The sequence below is a fragment of the Pelobates fuscus genome, chromosome 1 (genome assembly GCF_036172605.1).
Source record: "Pelobates fuscus isolate aPelFus1 chromosome 1, aPelFus1.pri, whole genome shotgun sequence".
NCBI lineage: Eukaryota > Metazoa > Chordata > Amphibia > Anura > Pelobatidae > Pelobates > Pelobates fuscus.
Window position 1 is genome coordinate 337,788,667 of NC_086317.1, and position 22,705 is coordinate 337,811,371.

At 37.3% G+C, this 22,705-nt stretch overlaps 1 protein-coding gene across 16 annotated transcripts in view; it reads left to right on the plus strand.

The window, feature by feature from the left end:
* DOCK9 (dedicator of cytokinesis 9) overlaps positions 1-22,705 on the plus strand; it is a 266,617-nt gene that overhangs the window by 174,570 nt on the left and 69,342 nt on the right. For all 16 annotated transcript variants that reach the window (XM_063425570.1, XM_063425524.1, XM_063425509.1 and 13 more), the window contains exons 21-34: positions 374-495; positions 1,308-1,394; positions 1,778-1,867; positions 2,853-2,968; positions 5,081-5,150; positions 5,402-5,527; positions 6,529-6,600; positions 9,832-9,978; positions 11,123-11,206; positions 14,104-14,215; positions 15,309-15,487; positions 19,391-19,501; positions 19,639-19,762; positions 20,311-20,444. In XM_063425570.1, the coding sequence (XP_063281640.1) occupies positions 374-495; positions 1,308-1,394; positions 1,778-1,867; positions 2,853-2,968; positions 5,081-5,150; positions 5,402-5,527; positions 6,529-6,600; positions 9,832-9,978; positions 11,123-11,206; positions 14,104-14,215; positions 15,309-15,487; positions 19,391-19,501; positions 19,639-19,762; positions 20,311-20,444 (1,574 nt within the window). The remainder of the gene's footprint in view (positions 1-373; positions 496-1,307; positions 1,395-1,777; positions 1,868-2,852; positions 2,969-5,080; positions 5,151-5,401; positions 5,528-6,528; positions 6,601-9,831; positions 9,979-11,122; positions 11,207-14,103; positions 14,216-15,308; positions 15,488-19,390; positions 19,502-19,638; positions 19,763-20,310; positions 20,445-22,705) is intronic.

The following is a 22,705-nucleotide window of genomic DNA, read 5'->3' on the forward strand; positions in this document are numbered from 1 at the left end:
AGTCAGGTAATGCTTTACTTATAGACAGCGTTAAATAAGTAAATTCAACTTTTGGGATTTACCACTGATATATTCAATTGAGGTGTATTATGATAACTAGAGTTGAAGAGAGTGGGAACACTTTTCTTCTTTGGGTAAATGAGATGTCAAACTGTTTCTGTATTTACCACCTTTGCATACATTTTGGTGGGGAGAGGAAGGGGAATTCTGTGGCAAGGCTGCATTTTGTGTGGTTTGGGGGTTTCATTGTATACACATGTGATGGAAGTCATCTCCAAGTATGGTATTTATAATGAACCAACGTATTATCTAGTGGTGTACACAGGCAGAGCTCATGTGCTTCAAAGTAAATGCAATGTATTTTTTCATTTAGTTGGATACGCCTGGCTTCCTTTGCTGAAGGATGGTCGGGTGGTGACAAATGAACAGAACATTCCTGTATCTGCTAACCTTCCAGCAGGATATTTGAACTACCAGGAGCTTGGAATGGGCAAGGTAGACATCATCTGCACTTTTCATGGCATAATATACTAGGTTTCATGTTGAGGCTGAGCAAGCATAATAAGATTTGTAGTTCTATAACAGATACGCTAGATACAATATTTTGCCAAACCTTTTAAAATGATTCCTTTATTTATATAAAGGCTTATTTTAAAAAGCAGTAGACATTAAGCACCTATATACAAACTACCTACTGACAAATACAAACTATCCAGCCTCTCTCTTACACATACACCCCTAGCTACTTACCAAATGTCAAATTGTATAATTCTTGTTTGTTTGCAAGCTCCACTTCAAACCCCTGGGACTGTGCTCTGATTTACTTGCAGCACAGGCTTTCTTCTGATCTCTTGGCTGGAGTGTATAGTGTGCCTCCCTACTGCTTGCACCTGTGTCCTTGCTCCTTTTTTAGCTGTCCGCAAGCAGTGCAGTACGGAATATAGAATGTGTCCTACGTTATACTGCTGAGCTGTGAGGAAGCTGGGAGACAACTGTGTTTGCAGCAGGGAGGGCACAATTCTGCTCTTGTTTTGAATTTTCCTCTTGACTCTACAATCCCAAAAACGTGCGTGCATAGTGACAAAAAGGATTAGACTCTGATCTTTACACTTGCAGGGGTTCATTTCCTCTCATCTACAGTGAGCGGGCAAGAGGAGAGTTTGAACCCTGTTTTATATATACTGTTTAATTTGAGAACCATATGTACAACCCTCATTGCAAGTCTCAGTGCTTGCAGACTATGAATTGTTACTTATTTTCTGTAATTATTAATATGACTTAATTCCTTTTTCATTATTTCTTCCCAGCATTCCGGTCCTGAAATTAAGTGGGTTGATGGCGCCAAGCCCTTACTTAAGATCACTACTCATCTGGTCTCCACTGTTTATGCCCAGGTAATAGTCAAATAGTTTTAATGATTGTAATGTCCTACAGCCCTGCTTTATGTCTTTTATGATTCTCTATGATCATACTGATTTTATAAAATTATGAAGTCCCTCTTGCTTTAGTATGCTATAGATCGCAGCGTGAATTGTTAGTGGTTCATTAGCTATATATGAACATGATATTCTTCATCCCATTACCATAATAATAAACCATTAAAGGGACACTCCAGACCCCTAAAGCACTTTAGCTAGCAAAATGTGCAGATTTGAATAGCAATGTGCACTTTTATAAATTAAGCTGCAGATTTTGTAAGCTCATTTTAGATATGCGTGTTTTGGGGGGAGGGGTAGTGGGGTGAACCGTTAATGATTATTTGTTTTTGTTATTTTAGGATCAACACTTGCACAATTTTTTTCAGTATTGTCAGAAAAATGAATCTGGAGCCCAGGCTTTGGGAAATGAAATTGTTAAGTATTTAAAGGTAATCATATTAATTTGTTTTATTTATCATCAATATACTAAGGACTTACTTGGTCCTTATATTGCTGTTTGACTACACTATGGAATGTCATATCTTGGCGGTAACTTTGTAAAAAGGACAATTATCAGTTTCCTTAATGTAAGTATTGTTTTGTTTTGAAATGTGAACCAATTATATTTTAGAAATATATTTTCTATATATTTTTATATTGCAAAATTTAAAAAAAATAAACTACAGAATTTGTAGATTCAGATGAACAGGGTATTAACCGGATATTGTAATATCTTTGAGGGCTCCATTTATCATATGCAGAAAGCCCCCCAAAAACAATAGGCATAACTAATTTTTTTGTAAAATTAAAAGCTTTTGTTCCTGATGGAGGCAGTAATATCCAGATATTTTTTTCCAGCAACTACCCTATCCTTAGCTCCTTTGTCCATTTTTTTCTTTAATATGTAGTGTCTTTATAAAATGAAAGTGCTTCTCCCTTCAAACAGTGTACAAATATATTGTACATTTGCATCTCAAAATCTAATTCGTGTCTGATCTATTTCTCTTTAAAGCATAAGCAATTTAGGGACCATTTTGTCTTATGTATTTTTCCTACGTCTGACAATTTTTTCAAAGGGTGGAGCTCCACCCTTTGTCAAGGTTAGGAAAATTACGTAAAATAAAGTAGTCCCTAAATTGTCTTGTGTTTTAAAGAGAAATAGATCAGACATGAAGAAAATCAGAATAGATTCTGAAAGAGGAAAATAAGAAGAAAGGCAAGTTTGAGGTGACAGAGCCACTTTAACAGATTTACTCTGCAGATCTGTTTTGTTGTTGCAAGATTATGATCTATCATGTATAGTGTTAAACTATTTGATTTCTCATCTTGTAATGTAACTGAAATAATGGAGATAATGCAGATACTGTTTGAAACACCAAGAACAGGATTGTGTTATTGCATAACATTTTGGATATTGCTGTCCCTTTCTCTCAGTCTCTTCATGCAATGGAAGGACATGTGATGATAGCTTTTCTGCCTACTATCCTAAACCAGATGTGCAGAGTTCTCACTAGGGCCACTCAGGAAGAAGTCGCAGTCAATGTTACAAGGTAATTATCTAAATTATTGGTAAAAGGTACTAGACAGCTATCTGTCAAACCCATCGACCCTTTGTTTTTTTGGGGGGGAACAGTAAGAAAAATAAAGGAGAGCTGTCACTTTGTTGGTCATTAAATGCTGTTGAAGGATTTAGCTGGTGACGTGCAGTGTAGATGCAAACACTTACCTCATTTCTGGGTGATCAGTACTGGGCGATCTTCCCAAGGATCTTTGAATGGATATTTTTTTCCATGATGTCTTGGTTAATGTGCCAGGATAACCATGCAGTTTCAGTTTTATATTAGAGGGGATATATTGTCACTTTTATACAATGGAATAAAAAAGGTAGACAAATCTAAATATATAGCTAACCTTTTGGTAGGACGTTCCAACTACAGTGTTTGTTTCTTTAAGGAATTCTTCACTGCAGTACAATGGGTTTAGATAACAAACAAATTCTGTCATCTCTGCTCAAGTACTGTGAGTTTCCATCAGTTTGCTCCCAATACACCTGAAATGACAGCATGGAAGTCTATGGAGTCAGGAGCAGGGTCTGAGATTTTCTAGTGGTCTTCAGTTAAACTCTAAACTCTAAATAGTACAGTGTTAATAATAGAAATGAATGCATTATTCCATTTAAAAAAACACCACTCTCTTGCTAGTTTATTGTGCAGTTCTGTATTATTGAGGAGTATGAGAGTTTTAAAATGTCCCATCTTGAAAATTGTCTTTACCAATCTGCTTAAAACACTTTTCCCAGTACACTCATTATTTTCATTTAATGCAGCTGTAGTAGATTTAAGTTGTCTGTGTCATCTTAAAAGCAAATTAAAAGTGATGGAACTGCATTTACAGCTGTTTGCTTATGAGACTCTGGGCGCACACAAATGTGCACATTCCCTTTAATGCAATAAATAGCATATGTAATGGTTCTAAAGTACCATTAACCTGACAGAACCCACAAGTGCTCTAATCTCTCTCCTGAACACCTCAATATGTGCAGTTGTGAGGGGGGAATTAAAGGGTCCCTCCAGACCCCTAAACAACTTAAGCTTGATGAAAAGGAGTGTGTCCCTTTTTTAAAAATTAATTATTTTATTTTATTTAGCAAAAAGTGCAGATTTCAATGGAAAATGTACACTTTTATAAATTAATCTTGTTGCACCCACTTGGCTTTCAAGCAGACAACAGGTACTGTTACTTCCTGGTTGCACTATCTCAATGCCCTCCAGAGGCAGCAATTGCCCAGTGCACCTGTCTTACAAAGACTTCTCATTGAGCTGTATTGGAAAGTCCGTGATTGGACAGCAACAGAAAGTCTTGGCAGGAAGAGCTTGCAAAGGCAGCAGACAAGAGATCTGCAGGTTTTGTAAGCTGATTTTAGATATATTCCCAATGAAAAAATACATAATGAAATGCATGCAAGTTTTCATTTACGGTATATCTACTAAACAGTCATTTATATTTATTTTGTATTTGGGCAGTGGAGTGTCCCTTTATCAGTTACAATTTGATGCTTAATTATTCTGCTAACTTCCCCGAGCAAGAGTGAGAATAGTGAGTTATTCACCCACAAAGTGTACTTCAAAACACAAGTGAGGTTAATCAGTATCAGTCACCAAACTGAGAGTGATTTGACGACTGGGGTACATGTTCCTGGGTGAGCCCAAAATTGTAAGTGGGGTACTTTTGAGGTCTAACGATCCCCAGCTCTGTTTTAAGGTTCTCATAGGGGAGCTGGTCTTGTTTCACATGGCTGAATGCATTGCATTTCACTGTGGTGAGTGAAGGAAATAAACAATATGCTAGCTAGTTGTTTTATTATTATTATTATTTTTATTAAAGACACCTAATGCAAGATTGGATACAATTCTTTTATTCAGTTTTAAACAGATTGCAAATAGATGGTCTTAATTTATAGGCATTTTTATTTGCTTCACATAATGGGAATAAGAAGGGCTTTGAAAAGTCAGTTGAATTCTTCCCCTCAACTAGCTAATCAGATGGGATTTATTGGTCAATTACACTATGTTTTTGTGACAGACTAAAATCCGATTTTGTGTTAAATTCAAAGGGGATGGTTGCATTTTTGGGATTTTCATATTCTCTTCTATTTCTGATAGGGTCATTATCCATGTTGTGTCTCAGTGCCATGAAGAAGGTTTGGAGAGCTATCTAAGGTCTTATGTTAAGGTACACATTTTATAGCTTTTATTGCATATGGAAGAAATACACTTTTCTGTTATCACGATTTGTCAAATTGCCTGTTATTTCATAAATATATTCCACAGAATGCATTGTTTTGCATTGTGACACTAATAATATTGTAATAGCCAAATGAATGCTGCCTTTGAATATACTTTAACGTTTGTGGGTGTTTTCTGCCACTCTGTGCCTCCATATCTGTATAACTATTTGTGTTGCTACCATTTCCATGCTTTTAGTATGTCTACAAGGCTGAGCCATACATCACTTCAGAGTACAAGACCGTGCACGAGGAGCTGGCCAAATCCATGACCACAATCCTTAAACCGTCTGCTGACTTTTTAACGAGCAACAAGCTTCTCAAGGTATTTAATTCCAGCTTCATTGGCCATTTAGACTTTTCTGAGCGCTGCATTTAATCTTTTCATTGTCTAAATGACTGGATTTTTGCTTGCTATGACTTGTTTACATTGTACTTTTTTCATGTCTGATTCTCGTCTGTGGTTAAGACAGGAGACTAAACCTTTGATGAATATTCCCCTGTACTCAATAAATAACATTGCATTAAGTGGGAAGCCCAAAGCATTTACTTTTTTAAGCACTTTAATAAAAAGGCTTATGTTTTTTGAGTTTTATGTGCTTTAGTTTTCAGAATAATAGGCAGTGCATAGACAGACAAAGGAAACAGAATTCCTCCACCTGTCTGCTTATGTAATGTGAGAAAACCTTAATGGAGAATTTAAAATCTTAAGTCATTTCCAACATGGTTTAGAAATGTATTACAGATTACAATGGATAATCAGATGCATTTTGTTTCTCTGCCTTAATGGTGACTAGTTAGGTTTTTGTCATTGTATGTTTCAACAATCATTTTCTACTTGAAAGTAGTCCATTCTTATAGAGGCAGAATTGAAAAGGGCTGCCCAATTTTGGCTCAGTTAGGAATGAGGAATAGGGCTAGGGTTAATTATTGGTGCTGTTGCTTAAATAATTAAAAGTATATTAATATGGAACATAAACCTCAAACAAATTGTCCACCTTGGATATGTATTTTGAACCTTGTTTATGGTTACCTGGAGCCAGTGCATGAGCCAGTGCATGAGGTATCTAGCATATCTATAGCTGTCCTGATAAAATGTCATAAATACATTTAAAAAAAACTGGTAATTTTATTTTGCAAGAATACTTTGTGGGACTATTCAAATCTAGTCTACTAGATGCAATTTAGTTAAGGAATCTCTTCTAGATAATGTATGTAGGGTAATTACTATTGTTTTTCCTTGCAGACATTATTAGATTTATCATGCACTGCCAGCACACACCACAATTCTCTTTGTACCAATCTCTTCTGTTATTTTATTCACAGTATTCCTGGTTTTTCTTTGAAGTATTGATAAAGTCAATGGCCCAGCACCTCATTGAGAATTCGAAAGTTAAAGTAAGTATTCCTCCTATATTTTTTACTGTGCTCCTTGTTGACGGAATCTTTAACCTGATAAAATACGAGGTGATTTTTAAACCAAGAAATTGCCAGCAAAAATAAATAAATACATTAAAATAACAAAGGCCTGTTTATCTGGAAGCACAGCTGGTACTTCATGAAACAAAACCCTTTTTCTCTGGATGTTGGAAATACACCCATGCTGCTGTAGGAATTCATCATGCTTTTCCCATCTAGAGCTTGTTGTATTTTTACACATCACGGAGTGAAAGAAATATTACTTGGGCTTACCGTAAGTAATTACTATTTTGGAAAGTTATAAATCTCCCTGAAAAGAGAAAGTAGATGACTATCAAGCCAGTTTTTTGTTTTTTTTTTGTAGAAAAGAAATTGGTAGTTGGTTAATAGCTTCCACTTGTCTTCCCAAGGATATGGAAGAATGATCTATGTTACGATAGGGTATGGTTCCCTTATTGGCACGTTTTATTATTTATTATATTACATTGCTGTGTAAGCATATCTTCTGTTGAGCTTTACAGCAGCCTCTTGATCAAAAAGTGATGGTTACAACAGCATTATTGTCCTTCAGTGCACATAGATTAGGAGAAAATAATATAAAGTATTACCTCTGTCAACCACAGCAACCTGGCAAGTCTTCGTTTTTACTGGTCCCCATTTTTTGTATTCTCCAATCCGGACACTTATCTCGCTCTCCCTCACCTCCATTTGTTTCCCATTACCATCATCTTGGAAAGCTTGGTGTTGTGCCTCTGTTCACAAACCATTCCCTAAAAATATGAAAACAAAGCAGGTGTGGGAAGAGTGGTGCTTGTGGTAGATAAATTATTATTTAGTATAACTGCTGATTACACTTTGTGGGTACTCCAAAATCCCACTACAATATATAAACACCAAACAAAACTCCTTTGGTTGCTTGGTGTAAGGTACATTTAAAACAGCCAGTGCCAAAATTACAGTGAAAATTAGATGGCTCTTGTCACCACAAAATACTACCTTGCGTAAAAATTTCCGTTTCTATAAAGATACAATTGTGGTTTTGCTTTAAGGAAAAATCTATTTTTTTTTTTTAATTCTTTATTTTTCCGAGTTTATCATAACAATCATACATGTCTTGCCCCAACAGCAGTGACATGTTGTAGAGGAAACAAAGCATAACAGTTGTGGCATTTGAAATGAGTGCACATTTTTTTTTTTTATACAGTAGAGACATCGGTAAAAGGCAAGGTAATAGTCAGTGGTGCAGTAAATGATTAAACATAGGCTATGCTGGCTGACTATTTGAGAGTAAGTTTTAGGAATAGAACTAACTAGTAATTTGCACGTTTGACATAATATGTAGGAGGTAGGCTTAATAGCTGACTGAGTGCTATATATGATTCACGAACATGCGGTTACTAAGAAGGACGAGTGTAGCTTTTATGCTAGGGCTAGTTAGGTCATTGTAGAGACGTTAAGGGGAATAAAGCTACGCTTTGCATCCCTAAAGCTCTCTCAAAGCTACATTCTGCATCTTCAAAGCTGTACTGTGTCTTTAAAGTAAACGCAAGGTGATAGGGTGCTTAAGTATATGTGTGTCTGGTCATAAGCAGAGAAAGAAAACAACAATATAAAGAGTGAACTTGAGAATATATCATGCATAAAGAAAATAGTGATACTGCATAAAAACAGGTATTATAAAACATGTATAGTGGAGTCTCTAGCTTAGCTTGAAAGTGGGGTTTCAGTAAGGTGATCCTGACTTCCCTGGGTGTGAGTCCCTCTCCGGCTTGTTTTCTCGTCATGTTTTTCTGTGCTGTGGCGTGGTGTTTTGCTGTAGCCTCGGATTGCAACCAAGTGACTTGCTGGCCTGAGACAATATGTTCGGGTGTGTTGCTGGGACTGTGGGGTTGCCCGGCGGTCTCATACCTGCGTGAGTGGGAGTGGGTGCATGCGCCCAGGTTGCTCGGGTCCTTTTTCAGCCGTCGCGGTTGTCGGCGCTTGTTTGGCAGGCCGGCCACCCTGAAGGCTTGTAGCGGGAGTCCGTAATGGCGGCGGCGTGTCGCAGGACGGATCCACGAGGCAACCACCCGAGCCGCTTGAAGGTAGGACAAACCCCTGTCACGGAGAGTATTGCAGAAGCTCAGGCAGAGTCGATTCAGGGTCTCCAGGGGGTGAGAGTGTGGGTGGCTGTCTGTGTTCCCTCTTTTTGGCTTTTGCTGGGCGGCCATTTTATATTTGCTCCGACAACTCAGCTAGTTAGGGTGAGTTTACTTAAGTTTCTTGGTTCCAGGTACAGGCTAGGGTGGATTGTGACAAAGTCTTGCTTGCTCATTACATTCAATCATATTGTATCAAACTGTGTGCTGGGAAAGTTGCATCGCTCCATTCTGGAACCACCTTGGATGGGGGCCAAACATTTTAGTGTGTGCCATCTCATTGTCTATCAGTTGGTTTAAGGAAAAGTCTGAGATTTTTATTTCATTTGTATATCATTAATGTTTAATGCATAATTTTGTTACAATTTAAATAATTGTTGGCAAGTAACGTGGTGCCTTGCTACTGCAAACACTCAAAAACATGCTATATTTCCTTTACAATAAGGTCATGATGCTTCAAGTAATGTTCCTTACCTTCTTCGGCCAACTCTCCTGTCTTACTTAACTGCTAAAAGCAAGTGCCCCTGCTTCTGCTGCATGGAACTATGGCCTGCTTTCTATATCCAATGCATGCCATTCCAATCGTTTTTCAGGTTATAGTAAAAATTCTACTTATAGGAGAAGTAAAAGCCTTATGCAATCAACATTAATAAATAGTGCTGTCCTCTGGAGCACTTCCTGCTCCAATAGCTTTACAGTACCTTAAACCATGCAGTATAGCACAGCTAGGCAAGTTATTTAAACTATTAAAGAACCACAAAGCTCTATCCAACCACTCTTCCTGTTGTGGAAATGGTATCCATGATTATCTTCTGACAGTAGAAAGGAGGGTTGTTTTTACACTGAGCTTTTTGCAGTTTAAAACAGGATTTCTTTTTTTGTATGCAGGGTTTGACAAACTTAAGTGATCTATATAATTACCTACTTTTATATGTAAATGTTACTGCTTCAAGTGCATTAATGTGACAGATTGTCACCCCCGTATCCATGAAACAACTTAAAAATGCTGGCTTTCAAATTGTTTAAGTAAAGCATATGTAATAATTGCAAATTTTTGCTTGCCTTGTTGTAGTTGCTGCGGAACCAAAGATTTCCAGCGTCTTACCACCATACAGTAGAAACCTTGGTTAATATGCTTATGCCACACATCACTCAGAAATACAAGGAGAATCCTGATGCTTCCAGGAATGCTAATCACAGCCTTGCATTCTTTATAAAGGTGAGAGCGCACAGGTACAGCAGTACAGGCCATAATAGTACAATTAAAGAAAGTCTCTTCAAAATGTGTGTAGAGCTCTAAAAATATCCTAAAATCTGTGTAGAGATCTGAAAGAAATTCTCCCCAAAATGTACATAAAACTCTGAAATAAAATATCCTCATGATGTGTTTGCAAATTTGGGTTTGGACACACTTTTATATAGTTTTTCTGGGATTTACATTACTTCAATTTAATATTGTTGTATTAGCTTTTTTTTATGATTATATATGTTTGGATAAACGTTTAAAATTATTTAAGAGAAATATTTTAATTTTGTAATTTTTTTTTAATATAGTGATATATATATATATATATATATATATATATATATATATATATATATTATAAGTGATTATATTTTTGGTATGTTATACTTTTATATTTTTGGTAGTTTAATCCATCATTTGAACAAAATCATTTGAAAAGCTTATCCGACAAACTTAAATTGAGGCCCTTGTTTGCGATTTTGTATAGCAATCTGAATATGGCATATATGGGAATGTTAATTCTTTTTATTTCAGAAGCTATGCTCATTAGAAGTTAATTTAGATAATTTTGAAAAACAAATTGGTAAGCTGTTCGGTCTCTGTGATATACTACATGTTACAAGGTGTTTTTCTATAGACTATTATATTGACTAGCATCATACATCATTTATATATGGGCCACAAGGAAGGGGATTGACTCATACAGAGAGGAAGATGCACGACAAGAGCTGGATTAAAGGGACATTATAGTCGCCAGAACAACTTCAGCTTATTATAGTTGTTATGGTGTCTATAGCATGTCCCTTAAGGATTTTTAACGTGTGTGTATGTATATATATATATATATATATATATATATATATATATATATATATATAAAATCACTATGTAAAAAAACAAAATATTACAAAATTAAAATATTTCTAGTAATATTAAATAATTTTAAAAGTTACGTTGGTGCCTATTGAAACCTCCAGTGGCAGTGACTCAGATGCCCATGATTCAATGCTTCTCTATCCGGAGAAGCTGATTGGAAAGCATTGGATGGGCGGGGCACTGGCGGTAATTACTTTAGGTTGAGTATCACCCATTCAGCTATTCTCTCTTTATTTAACAGAGGTGCTTCACGTTCATGGACCGAGGCTTTGTCTTTAAGCAAATCAATAACTACATGAGTTTCTTTTCACCTGGAGATTCCAAGGTAAGGGGTGTGTTCATTATTCAACTTCCACAACTGTATGCCTTGTTAGGGAGGTTCCACTTTAAACATAAACAACTGCAATGTTAACCCCCTTTAAGGAAAGAGGTAATTCTCCAAGTTCTGAAACAAAACAAAACCTAGAATTTGAGCAATATGTCATATATATTTCATATTACGTGTACCCACACTTATTGTATATCATTTTGTTCAGGAGAAACAGGGATTTCATTTCAAATATTTATATATGAAACACAATTTAATATGAATAAAAAAATAAAAAAAAATGTGTGAGAAATTGACGTTTTGTTTTCCAAGTACTGCATGGAGTTTTAACTGAATTGCTTAACACTGTTAACACTGTTAGCTTTTACTGCTATAAAACACATACATTTGTATGCTGTGATGTCCCATGCACATCGTTATTATACATATAAATAATATACATCGCAACACACATGAAAGATGATCAGAGTCCTGTTATTGGGATGTCACCGTGATCACATGACTTGAATCTTCTGGGTTGGCTGCGGGGGGACTTCCTGGGTGGTCAGGCAGGTTTCACGATCAAAGATCAGGCTACATTTCAGGGCTGGAGGGAGTGCCAGATCATTAAGGTGTGCTCTGCCACCATAATGGCATTAATTCTCTCCTTTCGCAGGACAGCATGGCACACCCTAACAAAATCTCTGTTTTAATGACTGTCACTATTCAGTAACATGACAGCAAATTCTGTCTATGTAACTAGATCTAGATTTCATCACTGCAGCTTTTTTTCCCAAATGTGAGAAACTAACTTTTGGTAGCCTGAAACATATAATGTTTAAGCTAGAAGTTTTTCTATTGGTATAAATTAAAATGTACATTTGTTGCTATATTATATCAGCTGTTTTAAATAAGTTTTACCCCACTTCCTCTGTAGACTGTGTGAATAGCAATCACAATAAATAACACACAGATAAACCCAATACAAAAATAAAAAGTATGGGATGCATGTCATACTATTCTTTTCAGGATTGCCAGTACAGGAGAATTGCAGGAGTTAAAATACAATTCTCCTGGTTTCCTGGTCATCCAGGAGGACCATAGCTAAAGATCAAACCTTAATGAGTATCCATAAACGTAAACTTGTGGCAAATAGCATGATTAACAGATTTGGAGTTGAGGTTTGAAGTCATTAAAGAGATTTTTAGAGAAAAATGTTGGGTTCAAATGTTTTGTCATTGGTAAGTTAGTGTGCGGTGCTTTGAGTTACTAGTATGGTACCTGGGGGTTATATGTGTTTGTTAATGCACATTGATTGATTGGATTTTAGATGTTATCTTGACAATTTTTGAGTACTCTTGATGAGCTCATTGTTTGTGACTTGAGATGTTGGCAAATAAGTATGGATGTGTATATACTACTCCCTTTGAAAACCTTATTGAATTGACAGGTCTCACATTCTGACAGCAAAGATTAATATATTATGGATTTTGTACAATAAACTAGTTGCCTGCAGGTGTATTTGCACTTTACACCTCTGGTTTATTACTCACTTTAGGCTCATTTCCAGGTTTGTTGGTAAATAGCAACTGTGAGCTATTGCTATTATCAAATGGTTTCCAATCTTGATGATATTTTTCAACTATCTATTTAGGGGCACACCATGGCACTCGGTGTGAAGGTTTGAAGGATGAGATTTACTTACCTTTCAGCCCTTTGCTGCCCTGGTCTCCGTCCTGCCACTCTACTTCTTTGGCTGAGATCATCAGTGTAGATAATATCAGCCAATCCAATGTTTCCGCATTGGAATGACATTGTTGTGGTGTGAGGAGGTTCCAGATGCCAGCTTACCTGAAGAGGTTAATGCATTTAGGAATGATTTAATTCCAAAGTCTTCAAGCCAGCGCTCGATTACTCAATTCCTGAACTTCAACTTTAATCAGGAAACCTCAAATTGGGCGCCATTGATAAGCTGACATTATCAGCTTATCAGTAGCTCCCTATTGAGAAAAGAAAAGTTAAATATTTATCACTCTCTTTTCTCTTTGGTGAGCTAACGCTGACGCTCTCAACTTATTAACCGTGCCCACTCCAATTCTCTCTGATTGAAGCCTTGGACATTGTGAGGAAGTTCATTGGCGGAACAATTCCGATGAAGTTGTCATGGTACCCAGAGTGTCCCTTGAAGGTTAGCGGCTGACATAAATCAGTAGTGGCAGGGTCGGGATCCAGTCGCTAATTATATTGGTTAGTGGCTTTCATTGAGAATAATGTGAGCTGTTAGCCCTTAGCAATTGGCTTTAGGTAATGGCTTCCAATTGGTTTCTGTTGCTACTTGTGAAATTTTGCTCTTAATAAACAGCCACTACTTTACTGGTAGTATTAACAGACACTTTGAGTAGCAGTTGGTTAGTAAAATTAGCGTAAAAATTGGAAACTATCATCTAAATATGTATACAGGGGGTCTTTGCAGAATCATTTATTGGTTGATTAAAGCTAAGTTATAGTCTGCTATTAGACTACTGTAGTGCCAGTTATAACCGTGGGATTATTCTCAAGGTGCATTAAGCAATTTGTTTCTTATGCTGTTTTTTTTTTATTTTTTTTATTATGTTTATTTTGGCTGAACTATTCTGTATTATCAAGCAATAAGATTACAATAGTGATGATTATTTTATTAAACACATTGCATAATTAATTTAGCCTGCAGAATAGTTGCTTTCTGACTGTTTTATTTACTTGTCAATAAAAGGTTACATTTTAGCCAACTTTTTCTTGCTTTGTACCAATTTTCTAGTTCTTAGACAAACATACAGAAATCTGTACCAAGCCTACTATTAATGCACAAAGGTGAGTTGTACTACCCCAGATTCCATTTTGTCAGATCTCACCCCCAGATCTCACCTGTGTTTCAGACCCTGTTTGAGTACAAGTTTGAGTTTCTCCGTGTTGTCTGTAATCACGAGCACTACATCCCCCTGAATTTACCAATGCCTTTTGGTAAAGGCAGAATCCAAAGATACCAGGGTAAGTGATTTGGTCATTTCTAATCTTTACGTTCAGCAGAGATAATGTATGCATTTCACTAACAAGCACATTGTTTAAATATACTATACTGATTTTCCATTTATGGCACCTGCATTCGTATATAAACGAAGGGCTCTCTCTGAACCTCTGGTTCTCTAGTCTAGACTTGTTACTTACACTCTGTCCTTTGATCTTCTGAGAGAGGGAATCCAAACATCAAATTGATATGTTTTGCAAATTATGTAACTTGAGAAAAATTCGCATAATCAGCTAGTCTCGGTAAATATCTCTGTATTATGTGCAGTTAGAGATTTTAGTATAATATTATTCATATATCTTTAATCCATCAATTTGGTCCTTTTTGCCTTGGATTTCACTTTTGGCAAATGTTCAACAGTCTCTAGGGTTCTGATAGAACCTCTTGACGCTGGTTTTAGTGGCGGGTTATGTTACGCTGGTGATTACCTATCTTTTTTACATCATCAGAGAATTTCTATAGTCTGCATATGTAAGAATTCCATTTAATATTGTAAGGGTCCTTTTGCGAAAGCATATGTGCATCCATCAATAGGTTTTTCATCTCTTTTTTTGGGGGGGCTACATTTGTCTGTTGATTTATATGCTTATTTTTTATTTATTTTTTATCAATTAGCTTATCTTTCACCAACCCTGGAGTCATTAGACAGCCCTGTAGGTATGTGTAGGGTGTGATGTGCTGTTATCTGCCTTTTGCAGTTTTCTATTGCATACATGTTGACAATGATCTGTTCAGGGATAAGCCTCCACCAGTTTATATTGTGGTTTAAATAGAACCAATACTTTCTGGTAGGTTTTAATGGCAGTTGTCATTTTGCTTACAGAGATATTTGCTTCGGTATTTATTGGTAACAGGTCAACTCTGCATTCTGTAAGATGTGTGGCGTGACTTTGGCTCTGCTCCCAGTTTTAGCAAAGTGTGTATCAGTAGTTTGCTTTGTTCATATTCCCATATCTGCTGGAGTCTGTTTTATTTAACCCAATTTTAACAAATGGCAACATTGTAGAATAGTGACTTCATTAATTATGCCTTTTAATCCATGTTTTCTCCTTTCAGACCTCCAGCTGGACTACACACTGACTGATGAGTTCTGCAAGAACCATTTCTTAGTGGGACTCCTCCTTAGGGAAGTAGGGAATGCATTACAGGAGTTCAGAGATATCCGACAGATTGCAATTAGTGTGCTGAAGTGTTTAATGATTAAACATTCCTTTGACGATCGCTATCCTTCAAGGGTGAGTCTATTCTTTGTAATGTTGCACAATAACCACAGTGTGTATACCTTACTCATAGGTTTTCTCTGTGTGTTTGATGAAAGTGTATGTTGAGTTGTCATTGTTTTTCTTATGATTTTATATCAGATTGTTTTAGAAGAGATGTGTGTACTTGTGAGGTACAATAATATGTAAGGGACTATTCATAAACACATTACGAATACAACATTGAGGCCAAGATTTAAAATTGGAGAAATAATGTTCATGAGAAGAAGTGGAGTGCTTCTAATGATAAAACTGGTTTACGTGATGATTGCTCCACTTTTTTTAAGTTTTAAAAAAAAATTTTTATTGGAGCCAGTTTTAAAAATCTCTCCCTGAAAAGTTTAATCCAGTGTTAAAAATGAAGGGACCTCACCCGACAGCCCAATCATCATGGGGCACAAGTCCAAAAAGCCCAAACCCATCCGACCCAATCTCGGGATGAATACGACTTGTGGAAACAGGCGCATTGCGCGAGTGGACCTAAGATGGCCACACTTTCGGGAGGCCGCTCAGATTTTTCAGATGACATATCCTTTGAAGAAGAAACAATATACATACCAACGACAACCCCGATGGAACCGGACTCATCTCTGGTCACTATTTCTGTCTTGAAGGAGCTCCTAGCGGAACTACAAAACACCTTGCAAGCTGACATAGCTTCAATCAGTAGCAGCCTGCAGGACCTTGCAGGCCGCATTGGTGCCCTGGAGGAAGCTTTCCACAAGGGCTCCCAGCAAATGGAGACGCTGGAACAAGTGGCGCAAGAACTGCAACGACAGAACAGAGCTCATGAACGCCGCTTTGCGGCACAGGAAGACCCCCGTCGATAGAACAATTTGAAAATCAGGGGGATCCCTGAGGAGATTCCCGTGGCAGAAATACCGCATCTACTGAGGAGATTGATAGGGGCTTTGCTCCCGCCAAGGCAGTATCCCTGGATGGACTTTTACATGTCCCCAAACCACCGAAAGCAACTGCCAATGTCACTAGGGACCTGCATTTCAAGAGCGGTACAGACAAAGCGGCCATCCTGACTGCACTAAGAGGGAAACCCCTCTTCCAATTTGAGTATATGTCACTTGGGTTCTACGCAGACCTATCTAGCAGCACACTGGCCTGGCGACGGTCGCTCAAACCTCTCACCACGCTTCTACAATGCCGCAACATTCATTACAACATGGGGACACTGAATACCCTCTTCAGGACCTACAGGGCGCAGCAACGCTACTACGAGACTAAGGTCTCCCACAGGACTGTCTAACCCGAACTGAATCCATTGCCGCCTCCAAGACCTCACATTACATTTTTTTTAATCTCCTTAGCAAGCCTGACATCAAGCGCTGACCGTTTGGTATAGCCCACGACTGGCATCCCCTTCACCCTGCCGCCTCACTGCCAATCCGCTAATCTATGCCCACTCCATAACCGTAAGAGGCGTAAAAATTTCCTTTAACCACATAGTGCACAAGTCACAGCGATAAGGCCCAAACTCTGACCTTACGCTTTTAAGCACCACAGCTCCAGGCCTTGCCACATCCCGAAATCCAACGGTATGGCCCTTTAACGAACGCCACCACGAGCGGATAGCCCATCTCCTTTATACGCTACTCATCTTTTAGCACAATAATCCCCGCAACATATCATTACTGACCCAAGATGTTAAATGCAGTATGTAAAACGTCAATTCATGTGTTACTCGAATGCTATGGAATGTTACTTATGTTTGCTATGGCATGTACAATTTGCAGGTTTGGTCTTGTCACGGTAAAGCATAACAGTGAATTTACACACAAAAAAAAAAATTAAGGTTTCTGTTCTAAATGCTATTTTATTTTTTTATTTTTAATCATATGTGTCAAGTCTGCTTCACAAATCAAAATCATCTTCCTGACTATATAATACTTTATATAATGAGGTTGGGAACAGGTGGTACTGTGGTAATATAGAAAAAGCAGTATCCAGGTCAAATTATTAGTTGGTAAAATATATTTGAATGTGCAAATTGAATGACAGGACTGTGAGTCCAGAATGCACTGTTCTAAATGCAACTCGTGTTCGATGTTTTAGTAAATATCTGATAAATTACGTAAAATATCTGAGATTGCATAATGTTGAATTATTATTTACAATATTTAAAAGGTGACCATATTTTTTACTGTTCTGTGCAATGACTTAAAAGTGGACTCTCAATCAAGCGGACTATCTATTAAACATAGTTCATACTTATTTTACTGTTTTTACTTGATTTTTAATTTGTATTCAACTTTATTTAATTCACCATTGAATGGTCTACTCTAAATGTAAATTTGTATGAAACTAATAACTGTTGGCCTTTTAGCAATTTGGGAGGTTAGCAGAGCAAAGGGTAATCTATTTGTCTATTTATATCATTTTGAGGTCACCAATGAATATGAAATGAGTATCCTAAAATAAATGTGTGTTCTATAAAGCAACATAAACTGCCATACTAGAGCAAACAACACTTAGCTTTTTAATGCTTAAGCAATGAATTGCTAGTTACAAAAATACCACCACTGCCATTTCATATAGGATCCGAGTACATTTCCGATATAGATGCTTAAAAAAAAAAGCACTAGGAACAGTGGTGTATTTTGGATCTGTGCCCTAGGCATGACAGAAATGGGACAATCCCTAATTTAAATTTTTCCCCACTCTTTCCTGTTAAAGAGTAATACACTCTTGGACAGACACACACTCTCAGATTCACTGACATACACACACACAATCACTGATTTGACACAGTCTGACAGACGCACACAATCACTGACAGACACACACACACACTCACGGACAGGCATACACAATCACTCAGACGCACACATTCACTAAGAGACACACACTGACAGACACATTCACTCAGACACTCAGGCTCCCTCACAGGCACTCTCTCGCAGACACACACACACACACACTCCACCCACCAACACTCACAGATTATTTCTTTATTTTAATTTAAATCCACCCAGCCCCCCTACCTTTGGGAGAACTGGGTGGATTTTTTACCTGGGGTCCAGTGGGGCTGCTAGCCAGGCTGTTTGGGCAGGCAGGCAGGCAGTCGGGCAACTAGCTGAGCTCCAAGCGTGCGGCAAGGGAGCACTGATTTGTGAGCTCTTCTTGCTTAGCTCCTTCTCGCTCCGCAGAGTGATGCCAGGAGCTGGAATGTGACGTCATAGTCTACCTGCCTGGATTTCAGTGCAGGGCATTTGGGGGCTGTGTTTTTTGCCACCCCCTGGAAAGTGCCGCCCAAGGCAAATGCATCGCTGACTAGGAACCTCACCATTGCACATATTTCTAATCTACACATATTAAAAGACGGCTACTACTGAATAACTGTTTGAGTTGGGTTTATATTTTAATTTATATTGCATAATTTTTTGTCGTTTCCTATATTTGCAAAATCAATAAGGACCAATCTCATGATCTCCTGCTGGTCCTTATTGATTTAGCAAATATAGGAAACGACAAAAAATAATTATGCAATATAAATTAAAATATAAACCCAACTCATACAGTTATTCAATAGTAGTCTTTTAATATGTGTGTAAAAGTTGTCTTCTTAACCCCTTAAGGACCAAACTTCTGGAATAAAAGGGAATCATGACGTGTCCCACACGTCGTGTGTCCTTAAGGGGTTAAACTATTGCTGTGTCTATATATATAAATCTCAATATTCTGTAAACAATATGTTAAGTGTTTCTCCTAGAACATCTGTTCTATGGAAATGTAACACCAGAAGTGATAACGCTTCCTGTAATTTTCTTTTTCCCCTTTCAAGAAGGGATGTGCTATATATATCCAATAATAGGGGGTCTCTCTTAGTATTTCCCCAATTGTAACGTAATACATTGTGTGTTCTAGAGTCAGCAGGCCAGGATAGCCACACTATACCTTCCATTGTTTGGCCTTTTGATTGAAAATGTGCAGCGTATTAATGTGAAAGATACATCACCATTCCCTGTTGCGCAAAATGTGAGTATAAAAGTCAGCTTTCTGGAATTAATAATTGACTGACCAATTATTCCATCCAGAGCTATTTCCTGTAATCCAGTCTGGTTTTCTAATTAGATTTCTCTATTTCTCTCTCTCTCTTTTTTTTTTTTTTAAAGAGTGTAAAAGATGAAACTCCTGTCAGTTTATCATCTGGAAACCCCTTGGTTACACCCCAGAAGCCAGGCAACTCTTTGGATAATAGCCTACATAAAGATCTTTTTGGTGCTATCTCTGGCACAGGTGAGTTTGCAATGATAACAGGACGGGCACTGGGATTTGCGCATGGAATTTGGAGATTTATTGCCTTCCCTTCTTTAAAACGCTCCTCCTTCTATGTCTAGTTCACAACTTGTTTAGCTTGTGGACCTGCGAACACCCAATTTCAGGCTGCAGTTGTATTCCCCTTGCTAATGTATTTTATTCAACACTATAGCCTATAGGACATAGGCTGTCACATGTAAATTAAGCTCATCGGTCTGTGTGAAGTTGCAATGCATGTTGTACAACTGTGTAACAACAAAATATTTCATTTTATGCATTGCATGTTTCTCTAACCTGGTTAGGTCATGTATTCTTTCTGTTTTGATCTTATACATCAATTTTTTTTTATCAACATCTATTGTTGTTCAATTATTTTGTAATGTGTACACAGATACTTTCAGTGTGATCCCTGATCTTAAAATGTTTTATGATTAGTGGCCTGTGCCCAACTTCTTACTATCAAAGAAAGGTACATATAGGGAATTCATCTAAACCTAACCAATATGTGATGTTTTCATTTCATCCAGCATCCCCACACACCTCATCTACTCCCAACATCAACAGTGTGAGGAATGCAGACTCCAGAGGATCTCTCATTAGTACAGATTCCGGAAACAGTCTTCCAGAAAGGAACAATGACAAAAGCAGTTCTCTGGATAAGGTAAACCATAACACTCTGTCTTCCTTGCGCCATATAGAACCTGCCAATGGGATAAAAGTAGAACACACAGCTGGAGTCTGTTTTATTTAACCCAAGAAGCTGTAGTGATACAGGATTCTTAATGTATTAATTCTCCATGTCTTGGCTTTGCAGCTTTTCAACCTTCTACTGTTACCTGTATTCCATGTTCATATGAACCTCTTCTTTTATCATTTATTGCATTAATTTTGGTAAATGTTGATTGTACACATACTGTTAATCATTCAGGATCATTGAACTCTACGACGGTTTTACCCTTCAAGTCATCACAATTATATAAGAGACGTGTTTTGCAGGAATTCATGCTGCAAGTATAATTTTTCACTGTCTTGTCCACCCCATATGGCAAAACATTGCAGAAATGACATAGTTTGCCAGTTGTGCAAGACTGACTAATGAACACCCCCACTAAATTAGCTCAATGAAGAATTGGAACTGGGCACATAATTATGGTTAAGGCAAATTTATTTGGCTCCACAATAGCCTTTTTTTTCCAGAAAATGTAATAAACTCCCGAGGTAGGCAATTCTTAATTGAAATTAATTTCCTAATTGAAATTCCTGTGCTGATATATCTGCCTGGACAGTGTTGTGATTTTAAGGGGACATTCCATATACTACATTTACTAGCATACAAAATTCACACCAACTTACGATAATTATTTGCTTTCTAGTATTTGTGTATATAAGGAGACAAATGAAACATTTGTTTTTGTCTGGATTAGTACTGCTATAGTGTTAACAGGATGGTATTGGCAATGATGGTTTGGTAGATAGGTTTTCATTTCATCCAAATATAAACAAATCATTAAAGGGATCCTATAGTGCCAGGAAAACAAAGCCGTTAATAGCAAAAGGCTCACAACACCCAGACCACTTCAGTTAGCTGAAGTGGTCTGGGTGCCTACAGTGTGCCTTTAAAAAAAAATAAAAAAAATGTGCAACACAAGTATAACATAAAGTATGTTGGACATTAGTAAAATTGGAACATCTAAATAGTGCAAAAACAATGTTCCTATAAACATGATCTTACAAATTGGGCAATATTCATGAAGATAGAGTAGAGAGAATTACATCACTGATAAGTGTCTAGTGATTCAGTTCAGAATCAGTTAGAGAAGTTGTTGCTTGCTGTGCATGTTCTCGTACTTATATTCTAACTTAAAAATCACAGATTTCATTAGATGGCTTCTGACAGAGTGGTTTCATTCTTCTAACATTTCCTCCTCAACATTAACATGCCTTCATGGTGCAGAAGGACGTGCTTCTCCGAAGGCATTCTGCATACGCCTTGCACTCTGGTGGAGACAATGAGGAAAATCTGCATCCTAACAAGAGAAACCGCTATACTGTGGATTTCTCAATCTTGACAGGGCCCGTAGTGTCAGAGAATATTTTGCATGCTGCAGTTTCTCCTCCAGTACAAGAAGTACATTTTCACCATTTTTTTTGTTTTCTCTAGGAGAACCTTTAGTTTCATTACATTGTGTTTTGCCACATTGTCATCATCTTTCATTCACTTTCTCACATATAGATGAGTTGTTTTTTTAGTATGTTTTTTTTTTATTTTGAGAAGTTAATTGACAGAACCGCTTTATATATAGTAATGAGTCACAATACCTGCAATGTGTATAGCAGGATGTATTTACATATGAGAAAGGAACTTGCATTATAAACATTATGTAATGACTTTATGCACAGTTCTGTTCTGACCGTGTTTTGTTTGTAAGCTGTACCTTCATGATATAAACATCCCATATACAGCAGACTTTCCTTTCCCTGCTTGCTTATACACGACAATCTGTAAAGAATTAACCTGTAGCATAATAAAGTGTTGGTTGATGCTTGGTGGCAAAACAAACCTGGTGTGTATTTGCAGATTGATCTGATGTTATGTATGCTGTGCCTTTTTAACACATTCAGTTTTCCTGGGAATAGGCAAAAGAACATGTTGCCCCTATCTCCTTGCTAGTACACACAGTCAGGTTACTTTGCTTATCACTTACGTACTTTTTTGGGGAAGCATTATTTGTCTTTTGTTTATTTGTAATAGCTAAATCTAGAAACCTATGGTCTTTTTAAATGTATTTTAACTGTAATGTATGCATGATATATGTAACACATAATTGAATGACTCTGTGCTCATACCTAATATCCCTATTAAAGGAATTAAACAGGCCTGACATGACATAATAACATGCAGGATGGTAATAGGAATTTCAA